The sequence below is a fragment of the Boleophthalmus pectinirostris genome, unplaced genomic scaffold (assembly GCF_026225935.1).
Source record: "Boleophthalmus pectinirostris isolate CB_2022bp ecotype Guang Dong unplaced genomic scaffold, ASM2622593v1 HiC_scaffold_22, whole genome shotgun sequence".
Lineage (NCBI taxonomy): Eukaryota > Metazoa > Chordata > Actinopteri > Gobiiformes > Gobiidae > Boleophthalmus > Boleophthalmus pectinirostris.
The window spans coordinates 28,447,823-28,465,648 of NW_026571190.1; the positions used below are offsets into that span (position 1 = coordinate 28,447,823).

General features: G+C 37.6%; 2 protein-coding genes across 2 annotated transcripts; both read right to left on the bottom strand.

Annotated features, from left to right (window-relative positions):
- Positions 1-737: 737 nt before the first annotated feature.
- On the bottom strand, positions 738-12,699 carry mttp (microsomal triglyceride transfer protein). Its single transcript, XM_020930563.2, has 18 exons — positions 12,431-12,699; positions 11,666-11,850; positions 11,421-11,564; positions 8,990-9,097; positions 8,789-8,905; positions 8,516-8,655; positions 8,169-8,319; positions 7,566-7,723; positions 7,320-7,488; positions 7,072-7,179; positions 6,775-6,987; positions 6,485-6,696; positions 6,305-6,402; positions 5,840-5,961; positions 4,382-4,609; positions 3,288-3,412; positions 1,075-1,245; positions 738-998 (listed from the first exon to the last, which is right to left on the bottom strand). Exons 1-18 carry the CDS (start codon positions 12,489-12,491, stop codon positions 851-853), a joined length of 2,658 nt encoding a protein of 885 aa, XP_020786222.2. The 5' UTR covers positions 12,492-12,699; the 3' UTR covers positions 738-850.
- A 649-nt stretch (positions 12,700-13,348) lies between these two features.
- LOC110165317 (tetraspanin-5) lies at positions 13,349-17,823 on the bottom strand. Its single transcript, XM_055158482.1, has 7 exons — positions 17,785-17,823; positions 17,342-17,467; positions 16,696-16,743; positions 16,084-16,200; positions 15,795-15,856; positions 15,661-15,712; positions 13,349-15,585 (listed from the first exon to the last, which is right to left on the bottom strand). Exons 1-6 carry the CDS (start codon positions 17,821-17,823, stop codon positions 15,700-15,702), a joined length of 405 nt encoding a protein of 134 aa, XP_055014457.1. The 3' UTR covers positions 13,349-15,585; positions 15,661-15,699.
- Positions 17,824-17,826: the final 3 nt, after the last annotated feature.

The window sequence follows — 17,826 nt, forward strand, 5'->3', positions numbered from 1 at the left end:
CCAAATAGCAGCAATTGGTTAAATAAAGAAAAGTACCCGCCTACTATCAAGGGAATGAATCCTAATGCTGCGAGGTCAGACGGTTTCCATGAAGTGAAACCGGCCTTTAGTTCAGAAGAAATTGGCAATTTCACTGGTGAAATCATCCAACTGATTCTATTGACAGTGTTTGGAGTTTAGAAACACAGTGGAGCTTCTTGTAACTTGACATCACAAGGTGGAACAGTTCATTTAGAATTTTGGAGATGTAGACAGACTAATCCAGGATTACTCAAACATGTGTGAATGAAACAGAACACAACAGCGGGTATGCATTTTGAGATCTGTTTGGGAGAAAAAGTTAAAGAAAATAGTGTAATCTGGGCCCTTTAACTAATAGTTATTACATCGCTACCTTAAATTGAATAAGCTTACAACTGTAAGCAGTACTCAAACAGTTTACTCAACCTGTGCAGTTGTAGCAGAAGATATTTTCAAGTGTTGATGAGAAAACAAAATTTTGCATGAAAACAAGTAAAATGGACAAAATGTTTTTAATAGTAAACCCATAATCCCAAAGAGTTTCCCAAAGAGTGGAAACAAAAAATATTTCTCATCACAGGGAATATCTTATTTTAAGGATGGAAAAGGTAATTACAGTGTTATTTCTGGCAAATACAGAAGGAACTGCTTGTGTTTTTCATAAATATTAAAAAAACATAAAATAATTCCTGATCTTCCCAGGAATGTAAACTTTGTTTGTGTTTAAAAAAAAAAACATTCACTATTTTGTTTGGTGTTGAGGTGAGAGCAGCCCCTGAACTGTGAATAATGAGTCCATATTGTGATAACCTAATGAGTCAATAGTCCTCTACCAGCTGGAGTCAAACACCTTCTTGCACATATTTGAGTTTTCCTGATGTAGAGGAAACTCCGAACCAGGAACTATATACTTCTTGCTCTTCTGTGACATGGCATTTCTCCCTGATGGTAAACTGTCATATTTGGCCTGATGTTCACTGAAAAAATAAAACACAAAAATTAGATCAGAAACAAAATAATAAAGAGAAATACAAAAACTAAAAAAGTCTGAACCTGATTGGAAACGTGGCTTTGTCCATCTGTATGCAAACCAGGAAGGGATATTCCGAGAACTGGACAGTGGTGATGAAGTCCAAAGAGGCCTCTGTGTCAAAGCTGACCTCAACTCCTGTTTTTAGGAAGTCCATGTCCACAGTAACATTTCCAGATACAACCAGTGCTCCCCTGAAAACAAAACAGGTGAATGTTAAACAATAAGAATTATGGTCAGCTATTGTGGCATTCAAATAAGATAAATAAGATGATTTCAAATGATTTCAAAAAGTCATGTTTGAGATGTTACATATTCTCAGCTATATATTTTAAAAAAAATAAAAAATCTCAGTCATCTTCAGCAACATCCGCCAAATTAAGATTCCCTATGAACATTTTCAACTTTCCTTTCCTAATGAATGTCATCATTTCAAGGGAAAAAAACTATGGTCATCTGTTTGATCCAATGCACCAACTTGAACTTACAAGTTTGTTTTTCCCCCCAGAATATTGTAGTTGTTCTGTTTGCTTGTAAAAAAACACACACACACACATTAATCATAATTATTCTCAGCTATATTTAATTCAAAGCAAGTGGATTAATCTGTTCAGTGGTTTTATCGACAATCTGTATACAATTTAAATGTAAATGTGTCCTTTTAAAGGTTTTTGTTCATGTCTATAAACATTTTTGGAATTTATCACGAGACTAAAACTACACACAGCAGTATGTGGGTGTCAATTTATGTGAAATTGACTGTATTTTGGCAGAATAATATGAATACATTTGCATAATCTAAAAGCAAGGCAATAACCTATTTAGTATTGATACTTTGCAGTGACATTATACTGGGGGTGTTCTACATGTATCAGTGGAATGTTCAGCATACAATGGTGTCACAAAGCACACATTACTAGTGGCTGTAATTTTATGTGTGAGACACTTGTTGGTGAAAAGCAGGTGATGTGCCCTTCATCAGAAAAAGCACCTGTAATTTTCAAAAAAACATATATACAATGGTCACCACTAAGAGCCAGTAAGCCTCTATAAGATCTATAACAGCTTCTGCCAACTGTGGGACAAAACAACCTTTGAAACTGTACATTTAAAAGCATTTAGAGGTCCCTGTATTTTCTACTTTCAGATAAGATAAGGTAATCCTTTACTGTCTTTTGTATATAGAAAGCCAGATAAATGTCTAGGTAAAATGTGCTTGTATTGTATTAGTCTAAAGTAGAACCACAGGGCAGTATAAAGTCAGAAAATGTTCCGCAGTGCTGTTTAAAGCCAGTTTCATCACCAGATGCTGTGAGATATTTGACACCTGGATGATGACGTGCTCCATTTTCAGCAGCTACTGTTGTGTATTCACTGTAAAGGTTTAAAATAGAAGACCAGACAGAACTGACGTCACATTCCCTCGAACCTAGCATAGAGAGGGGCCTTAAGCACAGCCCTGGAGCGTGTCCAACATGCCACTGGAACAAATGAATCAGACAATACTTATAGGCTCTCTGAAGTTCACATAAACCCAGCATCAACACATGTCTATTTGTAGTTGAGTGACAGACCTACTCTTGTTTTCTACAAACCGCTTGTCCATCAAAACAGGCTTAAAGCAAGTTTCACCTTGACATGACACAAAAGGCAGACACAATAATATGTAAAGCTGCAGGGTGTGACCTACAGACATAGTTTCAGGGTCGATTCATACTTGCATGACCACCACATCAAAACTGGGCCTAAACTGGGACTTATAGGTGCACTGTGTAAATTTTCCGATGGAGGGTCCATTTCTTGTTTATCTCTATCGAAATGTTATTGCTTTGCCAAAAATGTTCCACAGTAAGGCATTATACTTTAACAAGCATGTCGCATCAAATTATAGGTCAGATCTGTGGACAGATGACCCCGCTCACAATGAGAATTAATGTTTTTCGGATATTAAAACACCTGCAATAGAATAATAAATGCAAGATACCTGGAACATTGCTGGTAAAACAATGGACACAAACCAATGGGGGGATGTCAATCAGAAAAAGTTACATAATGCACCTTTAACATGGAAAAAACAGAGCTAGACTAGGACTAAACTAGAGCTAGACTGGAACTAATACAGGACTAGACCAGGACCCAACCAAATCTACTAAACTCAAACTGGTCCAAAACCAAACCAAGACAAGAGGAGAACACATGCTACACAGTTTTCTAGTACTTTCTTTGGGCTCTGTACCTGTTGTTGACACTGGTCTTGGACTCTCTGTACCAAAGACTGACTTCCATTCCTCCAGAAATGTCAATGGACAGTCCCCCCTGGAACTCTGCATTAGCCTTCAGACCAGACTGCAGCTGGATCACCTGGAACACAGAATATATCATGAATTCATACCTTTATCCATCCAACCCCAAACTGATCCTTTAAACATTCAAAAAAAAAAATTATTCTAATTATCACATTTATACTGTTTGTAGTTTAAAGGAAATGTATGTAGCTTGAACTCTTTCTATTTAAAAAAAAAAAGTTACAATCAGAACTGAACTTGGGTTGCCTGAGCCCAACCATGCAGATGAAGGTTTGTCTGCCATATATATTGTGTTTTTCTCAGCAAATGGACAGACTATCGCTCAGGTGAAAGCTCAGACCCTCCAGAATTCACTCACTGAGCTGCAGAAGTTGTACTAGCACTGATTAATGACTGGCTGCAGATAGAGGTTGGTGAGTCCTTTCAGGTTTTGGATTTCAGTATTGAAACTGGCAACTCAAATGAGACTCACGTGAGACTCTTTCTGCTTTCTGATTGTATTATCTTGAAAAGCGAAATGCCAGATATAAATGATCAATCATGTCCAATGTTAAAATTTTGTCTTCTAAAATATGTCGTCATAGCTTTCATCACTGTCACTTTTCTCTACTAAATTAGCATGTGATTTTTGTCCACTAAAACTAAAATAATTATTTTACAAAATCTTGACTAAAAACTTTTTTTTTTTTTTATTAAGACTAATTAAAAGAATGAGAACTTCACATATCAGTTACTTCAGACGAGTTTGTTGGAGGAGAGGAAGCAGCCCAAAAGCATAGAGAAAAATCCCACACACCATCTTACTTGCAAATTGTGAGATTTATTAGGACAAACCGTACAACGTTTCCGCACTAGGCCTTCATCAGGAAAACAGCTGTTGCCTGACTGTTTGTCCTAATAAATCTCACAATTTGCAGGTAAGACGGTTTGGGGGATTTTTCTCTATAATTAAGACTAATTAAAATTCACAGTCAAAATTAACACTGATATCAGTATATTATTATTAAGTGTCTCCCTCACTTACCTCTGAGTGGTCGGTGAGCAGGATGAGCCCCTTGACCACATTGAGAGGGTCCCCAGACATGGAGAACATTTTGGACATGAGGTCGCTGTATCCTTTGAAGAAGTTGACCGGTCTGAGCTGCACATCGAACAGCAGAGCGGACATCCCTGAGAAAGATTCCAGGTTCTCCTCGCCCTCGTCTGGCGTCGCAGCTATCAGCGACTCCAGCCCCTGAGCTTCAATAGCCACCTGAAAACATGTCAATATGAAAACTACAGCTGGGTTTCAGATGGCGTCACACCACTCTATAGGCCAATAATATTTAATACAGATGGGGGCAGCTAAAATTAAAATGCAAAAATATGTTGTAACAGAGTGAGTTCTAGGATTTAAGTCACAGATTCAACCTTTGTGAGTTTACCTTTTGGATATTTCATGGCAAAGTACAGTGTTATCAATCGGAAAATCTGTTCCTTGCCCCCCATTTGAATATGACATAATCACATTCAGTCATCTGAAAACCACCAATACGCCATAATATTTAATACAAATGGGGCAGATAAAACAAATATAGTTATAATGCAGATTTCTGCTGTAATACAGTGAGCTCTTGGGTCTAATCACTGATAAAAAAAAGATTAGATTAGATTTAGATTTATTGTCATTGTACAAAATGCAACGAAACTTTGACAGAGATCTGTAGCAGTAAAAATGAATAAATATAGACACATTCTCACATCCATACCAATAAAAACATTAAATAAATAAATAGATTATTGCAAGTGTCCCTTCAGGCCGTTTATCTGTGCCTGTGTTCCTGGAGCAAAGGCACAAATGATCAGGTTCAACATTTGAAATTTTACCTTTTAGATATTTCACAGGAAAGTACAAAGTCATTAATAGGAAAAACAGTCTCTTGCCCCTCATCTGATGCTAGGACATAATCAATTTCTAGAAAAAAATGCCAATTTAGTTTAGAATTAATCAATGCAAATTTTGAAATATTCAGGAATAAGATATTATTGTGTTAAACCAAACCAACTTGACTTGCCAAGCTTTTCGTCGGCTTCAAAAGCTAAGTAAGTCCAGTTGTTTTAGTGTAGCTCTTTGATAATATTTAGACTGAATTATTATCATTACTACTTTTAAAATTAATCTTTACTACATATTGTAATGTAACAGTAAGGTTTATAGTGATCATCTAAACTCTACAACAATAAATTACAATGTCTCGTGAAAATTGTGGCAATAATAAAATCACAATGTCTTTTCTTATAATAATCATGAGTATAATTTTAGATCCTGTTTTGCATTATAATCCTAAGTATATCCACCATAGACCATATAGTATAGACTGTATAATCTATGGTCAGTACACACCTGTAAACCGAGGAGAACAGAACTCTCTTATAATAATCATGAATATAACTATAAATCCTGTTTTGCAGTATAATCTAAAGTATGTTTTTCAGCACACACCTGTAAACCGTGCAGGACAGATCCTTCACTTGCTCCAAACATATTCATGTTGCTTCTTCTCAAAATGCCGGAGCCAGAATACAGGATGTCCAGACTGTATGTGGAGGTGACATCAGCCGAACCTACGGACAACAAATTACATTATATAATGATATTTAACTTTTAATTATTGATAAGCTATATGAATTGTAATAGTTCTTCTCAATATGGAGCACAACAGTGACTACCCATGTCAAACACTGCTCTGTTCTGATAATTTTCTAAGCCTAACTGCAAAAACTAACACATATTTTATTACAAATTATAAAAAATCTGCTTCTGAAACTATAAAAAACATGTTGAGAACATTTCGGTGCATTTTACATTTATTTATGGTTATTTTTAACACTTGATGTTCTAATTTTTGAAAAGTCTATATTTGGAATCATTTGCTCGCTGATTAAGTTTGAGATCAAATTTACTTACGTGCCATAAATCCCGAGAAAGAAGAGGACGAGCCAACTTTTGAAAACCGATCGTAGTTGTTGACAATCATATCTTTCATTGCCTGCTGTATAGTTTTGCTAAATAGAAACACATACATGGATTAAGATTCCTTTTTATTACATCTTGTCCTTTATATCACTGAGCAGAACCTGATGATACCTGGCAGGCATCTGGAAGCGGAGAATGTCCTGGATTTTGGAGAGCATGTATTTGTTCATTTCATGAGGCAGGTGGCCGATTGAAAGCAGCAAATTCTTGACTTCCATAAATGAAGGGTTACTACTGAGAATCACATCAGCGGCTGCAGCTCTGACATTTTTCTCATAGATGCGCTTGTTCTGGTGGAAGACCCTGTTCACTGTGCGTTTGACCTGTTATAGACATAAGAACAGAGCAAATATAAAATAACACAGTAACACATAAGAGAGAAAGATGGTTATAAAGTATACCTCTTCTGTCATTAAACTGCTGTCATATCTCTGCAGGGCTGTTAGTGCGATTGTGTTGTAAGCTCCAAGATCAGCCTCAGCGTATTTAATAAAAATGGGAATGGCTTCTGGGAGCATAGTGTTCTTCAGAGCCAGAAGATACATCTGCACCTGGGCCTCCTCCTGTGTGCTTTCCGGACCCTTTAGAAGAATGTTTTTAACCTCCACTACTGTCTGCAAACACACAACAGCATGAGAATGAATATAGTGTAACATTATAACTAACACTGTGGTGGGTCACTGCACGGTCACACTTACAGGTAAACTACAGCCTCCTTTTAGACACAGTTTGTGGACCAGTGCACCCATTATGATTATAACAGACTCTTTGATGTCATTGTTGGCAATTTTTCCTTTGGAGATGTCCTTAAAAAAATAGGAAGAGATTTAGAGATGCAATAAAATAGTTTATAAATACATTTTAATATGCTCCTATAAGGTTAATGTTATCAAAAATATACTACTAATATTAAATGTGCACACATTAATAGATTTTAGAGACTAACCAGCAATGCCTTGAGCATTCTCTCATTGGGGTGTGAGGCAAAGCCACACGCATAGAGGAACCTTTCTTGCAAAACAAAAGCTTTGGCATCTGTGAAGTTCAGGAACTCCAACATGGCGTCGAGTGAGGCATGAGTCTGAGAGGAAGTGACAGCGTCCACCACCTGAGGCCTGAGCAGCAGCGGAGGTACAGCACATGAGACAATATAGGACACATGAAAAGGCAGGTTTAATATAGAGGTACTCACAGAGACGTCTTGCTGGCACTCTTGAGCACTTTGAGGATCTCGTCCTTGGATGCCTTTCGAATGCTCTGGATCAGGGCCAGAAAGCTGCGAGGAGCCGAGACTTTAGACAGGCTGTTTGGCTCCAGCAGCTTTTTCAGGGACTGCCAGTGTTCAAACAGCTACAGGCAAAACACAGGGTTTAGTGTTAGTACTTCAAGGGCTTTTACTTTTAGTAAAGATGCAGTCAAATTATTATTATTTTACAACCGTACTGAATAAATGCTAGATGGATATGCTTAATGTTATAACATGGAACATTCCAGGCAAAGCAATAACATCTTCATGAAGAGTGTTGTGGACCCTCCACCAGAAGAGTTGGTCATCTAATCCAACCCTTCGCTTTGTGACAGTTTGTATGTTACACTCCCACTAACAAAAATTATGTTCCCTTTACATTTAAAACTCCACATTATTTTAAGAAAGAAAATGATGCAATACTGAGGGTAAGGAATAAAAGAGCAATAGGTATTAAAAAGTTTACAAGCCCATAATGATCAGTTGACCAAAGCCATGTCACACACCTCCCAGAAAAAAGATGGAGCCTAAATAGAATTGGCCACTTACCGTTGGACAGCCCTTGCACTGGGATTTGACCTTCTCAGCTATGATACCAACAGCTGCGAGTTTGGCATCAATGTTTTTAACAACACTCGACACATCTTTGCCAGCGGCCTCCAGTGGTCCTGCCTCTGTTCCCACCAGAGTCAGTGTTTGTCTGAAATCAGAAAAAAAGTACTATTTGAATTCTCAATACTTGGTAAATAGAAGAAGAAAGTAAATCATTTGGACACAGTAGCTCACACATCACAATATATTATAATAACACAGAGTAACAATATAAATGGTAATAATACATTCAAAATAAGCAAAAATAGCAAGAGACTGATGTTATATCTTTTTAATTTTGTTACCTAGATACGACTTTAGCACCAGTAGATTTATGGGCATTAACAGTCAGGCTGTGTGACTCTTCTGCCACAGCCGAACGAAGGAATCCGTCTTCAATGGTAAAAACTGTAACAGAACTGGCCTTCTTGCTCACCCCCAGCACCTAGAGTACAATAGATGCAGTAGATTAATGGCTGTTTAGATAGGTAGATAATAAAAATGAATGTAATTACAGAAAATAGAGTAATATGGGCCCATAAAAAAAAAAAAAAAGATAAAATGCTAAATAAACTCACTTTGCTGTGGGTGGAGAATCCAGTTTCTTGCGTTTTACACGTGTCCAGGATCTTGGTTCTTGTCACTTGACTTTTCTCTGCTTTGTACTGAACAGTGCACCTTCCTGACACATCATTCTGTGATGGTGGAGAACATATCAATATTAACAACACCAAATAAGTTAAATAATATCTAATAATGTAGATCTCAAGTTGTATTACCTCTATAACTTTCCCAGAGTGCAGCTGTACTTGCAGTAAACTGGCCACTCCACGTTTTATGTTCTTGATAATATCATGTTCGGCCCAGTATGAATAAAACGCCTTTGCCTACAAACCATAAACATAAAAAAATATCTGAAACATTTTAAAAATAAGTGACTTGCACAGCCCTGGATAAGAAGAAGAAAATGGATGAATGGATGGATGAATTTTAATAATAATTACTTTTCATTACTGTGTTAAGGTGGACATTTGTTTTAAAAGTACATTATGTAACTTTTCTGGTGTAGGGTCTGCCACCTACTTGTCTCTATGGAGATCTTGCCTGGAATATCCCACAGTATGATATTAAACATTTATATCTTGCATTTATTCAATTACAGGTGTTTTATTGTTGAAAAATACCCTGAAAAACATGCATTCTTACTGTGAGCAGGCTTGCCCCTGCACAGATCTGACCTGTAACGTGAATAGCGCTTTCCCCTGCTTATCTCCAGAATATACAGAATGTACAATACGTTTAATGCCATACTGTGAAGCATTTTACGAACAGCAATACTATCTACAGAGACAAACGCATGTAGTACAACTTTAACCAGAAAAGTTACACAATTCCCCTTTAACTCAAACTGTAGATTTAACTGTTATTATATTATCTTAATTATTATTGTGTGATATATTATCGCAGGTGTTTACATCATTCTACAACTTCTCTTCAACACTATGTGATTTATTTGCAGCAGCCAACCACAATATCAAGCAGGGCCACCAGAAATAGACTGTGCAGTGCCACTTTGTGTATTTTCCTGCCTCAGCTGTCAGCATTATAAATAAATGAACAACGCCAGGGAGGTATATTATTTCACACATACTTTTAGTCAGTAGCTGCAACATCCCGGAATGATTATACAAATTTGATTTATTATGAACATATACTATTCATAGTTTGGAGTGGCATCGTGCTGGGGGTGTGCTACATGTTTAGGAGTTGCCATGGTGACGCAATGCACACATTAGCAAATACTGACAAAAAAGTTTTACGGTGGTCTGAAAACTCAAGAAAAAACACAACAACAACAAAAATTTACAAAACAAATTTTAGCTAGCTCGTATCTGTAATTTTATGTGTGAGTAGGGTGACCAGATTTCCAAAATAAAAAACTGTGACATTCCTAGTTTGTGGTGGTTGGTAATAATAAAATTGTGAAAATGTTTGTAATTAAGGAAAATTGTTCTGCACTTGACACTAGTGAGTCAGTATAGTCACATTTTCTTTGTGTTTTGGTCATTTTTAAGCAGTTTTTTTCCCCTGTATTTTACCTAAACAAATGACAATGTATGCCTTTCTTTACTGTTGGCAGGTGTTAGATTGGTTAAAAATAGAGACAACTGAGACATTTTTTGTATAATACTAGGATGAATCACTGGTTTTGGATAAATCTACTTGGACACAGGGCTCAAAACTGGGACTGTCCCAATAAATACGGTAAATACGGATGTCTGGTCACCCTGAGTGTGAGAGACTTAACAGCGCAAATCAGCTCACCTGCTGTAGTTCCATCTAAACCAGTTATTTATGGTCAGATTGTAAAAATAAAACACAGATTAAAGTCCAATAAAACCTCAGAATCTACAGTTAGCATTGCACTGTCATGTTGGTGACATCAGATGATTCAAAGTTTCTATAAAATATGTTCAAATTAGTTTTGGTTATTAAAAAACAGCAGTCCCAGGATCTAACTTCAAAACAGACATTCCCTTACTGACCTGCTAACCCCAATGACCTTTGACCTTTAACCTTTTATACTTTCCCTTGCCAACATCATCACAACAAAACACGATAAAAACTACTACTGCAATGAGTCATGTGGCTGTAATTGCACAAAACTGTTTTATCAATGGCACTTTAAATGGTTAAAGGTCCTATACTAAAATTGACTCTTGTGAACTGTAAATCATGTTATAATATTCTTACCTCATCAAAAACAGACCTGGAGTTGTGTTTGCTTCATTCACACATGTTTGAGTAATCCTTTATTATTAATCTGCCTACATCTCCAAAGCTCAAAATGCTCTGTTCCACCTTGTGATGTCAAGTTCACATCTACCTTTTGTTCAGTATGGATTAGAGACTTCAGGGTTCAAATTAGCCAAATGATTCTAGTGAAAGTGTATAAAGTTTAAAAACACAGTGGAGCACCTGTATTACCACATGACATCACAAGGTGGAACACTTTTTTTCTGTTTTAGAGAAGAACTCTCTGCCTAAATATACAGGGTTTGTGTGTGTGACATGTGTGAATGAAACAAAACACAACTCTAGGTGTGTTGTGATGAGAAAACAACATTATATAACATAGATCAGAAAACAGTGTAATATGGGCTCCTTAATCACTCAAAATAACAGAAAAATGTTAAAAAATTGTCTTACCTTTCCATTTTTCAGATGCACCATAAAGGGTTTGGTCAAAGCTGCCAGTTTGCTCTTCCCTAGGAGACTTTCAGCTGTGGATCCTTCAATGATGCTTTTCTCTTTAGAATTCTGGGACACATGCTCCACTCTGACGTTTGAGATCTGCTCAAGAGAAAGTTTATTTTCAAGTCAAACATGAAAAAAATAGTAAACAGCTAATAAGAGAGAAAACAGATTTATCATTTATAAATGAAACAACATACGGCTAACTGTATGAGCTGGTCATCTTTGCTGCTTGGGTCTCTCCACACCAGATGGATGTCCACGTCTGAGGAGAGTCTGTAGCCCCCACTGCCCCATGACCCCCGGGGCCTGTCCACCAGCACCTCTGTGGTGTAGCTGAATTTGTACAGCTGGTTATTATTGAGCTGAGGTCCAACGCCTGCACCTGAAGAAACACAATGTCTTTTGTGACACTAGAACAAATATTGTATCTTCTTTCTTTTTAGAAACAGAACAGATTAAATACAATTTAACTTTGCTCATAGGCCCATATGTGTGTAAAATATTGCAAATACTGTTACTATAGTGACACATATGACCTTATTCACTCATCAGCCTGACTGGGTGTGTCTAAGATAAAGAGACTAATGACTGCTGTTTGAAATAGTGAAGATAGACTGACGTGTCACTACGGTTGTGATTTCATCACAGTGAAGAGAGAAACATGATCCATTCATTTTTCCTATACAACAAATGAATTATTATTTTTGGTCTATGTATTTTCAAATTTCAATATATGTTTCAAATGTCAATCACACACAAGTTACACTATTGGAAATTGCACATTGATGTATTCTTTAATAGAAAAAATATCCCTTTGATTTTTAATGCAAAACATAACCAATAATAACACGTTACTGATACGTTACTTCATATAATTAATGAAAACCACTATATGAATAAAGAGTTTCTTGGAGTCTCATTCAGAAGCGTCTGTGAAAGGTCACAGCGCCCCCTGAACTCACCTTTAGCCGCTGCAGAGAGGAACGAGGCTGCGCAGAGCAGAACAACAAACCGAGCCAACATCGTGCGTCCCCGCGGTGTGGCCCGTGAAAGCCCGGTAAAAGGAGCTATGGCTCAAGTGGCTCTTGGGGCCAAAGACAGGCGAAGCAGCAGCCGTGTTCTCTGTGAGGTTTTGTCGGAGAGGAGGGCAGACTCCAAACTCCACGCTCAAGTACTAAGTACGAGATAATGGCAAATGATTAACCCGAGCAGCACAGATTTGTCAGGATCTCAGATGGGCTCCGGGAATCAGGAGTCCCTTTAATACAGGGCCACACCACGTGACTGTCTCTCATCAATGAAACGGGATTATCACTTTTGATTGAATTAATCAGGAGAGGAATGGCACCTCGGTTCCCCAGCACATGTTGGGAGTTTGTTCAACATGTGCACGCGCCCACGGTTGTTAAAAATAGAAGGCAATTAAGAAAAACTTAACTGGACGGTACAAAGTTACCGTGCAGCGGAGAGACGTCCGCATCCCGAACATCTGTCACCCCATTCCTGCGGCAACAGCCGCTCGTTTTTTGGCGCTGACCCGGAGGCAGTCCTGAACCTGCGCACAGAGCGCACACGCAGCATCCAGGCGCAGAACTCGAGTTTAGTCTAGAAAGGCTAGTCTCTTTTTAAATCATGAGAAACTCCATGATCTTTGTTGCTCATCAGTGCTTTATGTGTCTGTGAAAGTAAAAGTGAGCAAACACAAACTGTCCTGTCTTATTTAGTTATTAGAAAGATTAAAGGTCACGTCCCTTGGGTGTAATCAATGGTTGATAACAGCAGGTAGCCAAGCCTGTCTAAATTGTAATTGTTACTAAATGACTACTAAATCCTTTTGTCTGCTCATGAAAACTGAACTCCCGACAATAAAACTAAATATATTGATGTTAACAAAGATGCACATTTATTGAGTTACATATTTACAACTGGTCACAATCCAAATATTTACACATTTGCAACAAAATAAAGTGGAAACAATCACAACCTTGAACACTGTATGGCACAGAGTGGTCATAGATGTTACAATGCAAGCAGTCATCTTCACTTCAGAGCCTCTGGATTACTTATTCTTATGCAAACTCTTAAAAGGAACTTAATGCAAGATTTTTATTTTACATTTCATAAACGTGACCTGCTTGTGTACTCAGCAGCAAGGTATATGTTCTCAAATATAGCTTTTACTGATAACAATTGTAATACAGTTTTTTTTTTTTTTTTATTAATTATAAAGCATTGCACATGCCTCATATATTGTTGTTATAATTTAACATTTTGGTTCTCATGATGATTATCGAATAAGTAAACAGAATGAATTTCACATGAGTCTCATTTGGGTTGCCAGTTTCAATGCTAAAATCCAGTAGGTCTAAACCTAAAAAAGCACTTTCACTGATCTGAATCTTCACTATTTAACCCCTACACCTGCAGCCATCATGAATGAGTGCTAGTGCAGCCTCTGCAGCTCAGTGAGTGAATGCTGGAGGTTTTGAGCTTTCATGTGAGACATGGCCTGTCCATATGATGAAAATGAGAAAAACTTGCATGTCTCCTCTATCTGCAGGTTAAGGCTCTGGCAGCCCAGGTTCATTTGTGATTGTAGTAGGCTACGTAAGGGTTCCTTTCTATTCCTTTGTGTTTGGTGATTCAGAGAAAACTGGTGAAATGCTGTGGACTGTAGCCAGTGGCCATTTAGCAAAGCTTCATTGTCAAGATGCTCATTTAATCTGGTCAAAGCATAAATCAAATCATAAAATTTGCAAACATAAAAAAAGTAATACCATTTCATGAGGAACATACCCTTTTTGGTAGCGTAGCCTTGTGAAGCACACCTAATATGATTAATAAGGTGGGCGCACTCTTAAGTACTGAAATCATCTTCACTGTTTGCCCACATGAAAATATATAAAGGAGCTATAACATATACTGACAATGAACAATAGTGAACAGTGTGCAAATATAAATGCAGATACTGAAACCCTTTTTGAAGGAGACCATGGGGCAATACAGAACAGTAGCTCAAGGCTACTTTGAAAATTTTGAAACTCCTCCCCCCAGTGGCTATCTGTAAAACTGTCAGTGACTAGAACAATTTTGTTGTCTTCTACATGAAAATAAAGTGCATTTAATCCTTAGTTAAGTTGTTTATAATATTTTGATAAATTATTTTACACAATTTGTAAATAGGCTCTCCCACAGATTGCAGACAAGCCCATTCATCCTACTTAAAGAAGAAAAATACAGTAAAGCCAAAGTCCTCGCTAAGACCACAGGCATGCAGTGCACTGTCAGAACCACTATTTCTCCCTACACAACCCCTACATGCAGTACTCAAAACTGCTGTTGTGTATCAACAATAAAGCATAAAAACATTACAATTCAATACATTTTATAAAGTATAATTCCTTCATCATGGCAAAGAGTCTGAGTTGGCTTAAAGGTGCACTGTGTAACTTTTCTGGTGGGAGGTCCATCAAATGCTTTTCACCATGGAGATGTTATTGCATTGTCTGAAATGTTTCACAGTATGGCATTAATCCATTCTATCTTCATGGAAACCAAACTACACCATGTTACAGGTCAGATCTGCGGAGAGGCAACCCCACTCACAGTCAGAATTCCAGTTTTTCTAGGTATTTTTGAGCAGTAAAACCACCTGTAAATTAATGCATATAAAGTTACAGCTGTGTACAGCTGGCAGAGCAATGACATCTCCATTGAAACAACCCTCAACCAAAAAGTTACATAGTGCACCTTTAACTTCAATTGCCAAATCTGATTTATGTGTGGCGATATGGCACAATAAGATCACAATTTGATTCATGTACACTAATGACTTTTACCTATGGCCTTATTAGCACCTAAAGCTATCTACGTCTTCTTTACACTTCACTGTGACTTTGGAGGTCCACATACTCCTCACTCAAGACATGTTGGAGGCTCACCACTTGTTTGAGCAAAAAAAAATCGCTCTCTCCAGGTTTTGCTCTAATACTGATATATTGTCCACCCCGTTTCTTCATGTTAAACTCCTCATTGTTGTGTACCTGTAAACAATTCTGTTTTTGGACGCATTCAATCACTTGAGTCCCTTTCTTGCTGGAATCCAAAGTGAAGTGTCCTGTTCAGATGAAACCACATTTTAAAATACCAAATGCAAAATAAACCTGTGTGATTTACTGATATGATTGTGTACCGTATGCATTCTTCATGCCTCTGGAAATCCACTGCAGCTTCAGGTAAACAAACTAAAAACACACATTTAATTGTAAAACAGATTTGTAATTTTACATTTTTTAGATTTCTGGATGAACCAAATGTTCAACTTACCAACTTTCCCGGACAGCTTCAATGTCACTGACAAGGTTTTGCGCTAAACAGATCCCAAATATCTGCAACCACAAAGAAAAAGTTGCAAGGTAAGTTTGTTGCCACTAGGGGGCAAAAGAATAATTCATGGATTATTAAAACATATGTTAATTGGGGTTTAGGGTTTTTAAATTCCTTCATTTGACCATAAACAAGATTAATGTACATATTTCTTTATTTTATAGTTTAGTTGGAGTTACTTTGATAGACTAAACCCAATGCTTGCATTATGTTAATTAGGTCTACTGACCTGCAATAATGCTATTCCAATAAAGATCCCTGCCACCACGGTCAAGTTGTCCTGAAGCCACTTCTCAAACTGAGGCACACAGCCTTTGATATAGATGAAGGTCCTCTGCTCAGCATCCTGTTCACACATTCACAAAGAGATTATTAGGAGTGAAGAATAACAAACAAAATTGTTAAAAAAATATTAAATAATGTTAAGAAACGCTATCATTATAATTAAGGTCTTTCAATATTTTGTTGATGAAAATGAGCCCTTTCATAGTAAAGCTTTCTCCCCCTCGTCTCATAGTCTTGTGTGTGTTTCACTGAAGCTGCTTCATGTAAAGTAAAGAAAACAAACATAAGTCTTTCCTTATATTCTGCATCTGAGGAGCAGAGCCCTAAAGGCGGGGGAGGGGTCTCATGGCCCTTACATTGCTACAGCATGAGTAATACCACAGAGTCCTGATGGGGAGCCAGCAGCTGGAGTCACACACTGGGGTGTTCACAAACTGAAGACCTACAGAGTACTGTGACCAGGGCGGGGTACAGAGTGACCTCACAGCATAATGCACCGAAACAAAGCAATGTTGTCGCCTCAGACATACAGTAAAGTGTGAAAGAGCAAACTCACAGTTTTGGCTCGAATATCATATCCACACTGTGTGTTGATGACATCTTCCTGTAGAGAAACAAACCCAGGTCATTAAAACATGCATCTCCCTGGAGAATGCTCCCCAAAGTATGGTTTTAACTTTCTATGTCTATGGTTAGGGTACAATGAAGGTGAAAAATGTGGGTGACGTGCAACCTCCAGAAAGTTACACTGTGTTACTTTAACCTGAATGTGCAGTTTTAGTTCCTTCAATATTTATTTCATAAATTATTTGAACTTTCACACTGGAAAAAAGCTACAACTTCTTATATTATAGCACTGACAAAAGATGACCTCACTCGATCAGTATGTTCGTGGGTCAGCCACTAAAAAGTGCACGTTTCAATAAAGCAGCTGTTTTTGCTAAATCACTCCCCTGTCATTGCTCTAAAAAACTGTACGTCAGGCTTTTTTGCCTTTCTCTTTCTCACACTGGGCTGAGCAGGGTTTTTTTTATGTCCTGTCGACAGTAGCACTAAACTTTCTGGAGGATACAGATAACAAACCTGTCAAAAAACTTCCCCTAAGTATGGACAGTGTAAAAGTTTGAGTGAAAAACAAATGACATAAAACATGGAAATTGCGTCACAGGCGACCAATATAAGAAAAAGTGAAAGTGTCATACCGCTGGGTCTTTGGTGCAACAGGAAAAGGGCACTCCGCACTTCTCTCGACTCGGGTTAGAATCCGTGCAATTGAAATAAATGTTTAAATTCCAGTCATCAGCCCCAAACGCTCCACAACACTCCCACTACAAGATCAAAGATCAAATACACAAGATCTTAATAATAATTTTTTTTATTTTAGATATCCCAATTGAATAGTTCTTGTACTGCATATTTATCAGGTTTTTGTATGTGATATTTCAAGTTTTATACAGGGTTGGGACAGGCCAGGGCCAGACATCTTTGGTTGGACGAGCCATGGGGGTACAAAATTCTTCAGCTGGAGTGCACATTTAACACTTAACTTAAGAGTATTTTATGGATGTAATATCCACCCTACAATGTTTGCTGTGCTGTTTTAAACAAGTTTAAATGTAGTTAGCCCCTGTAGTGATTTACAAACCGTAATGTGGAGCAATGAAGGGGGGGGCGCACTGGCCATTCT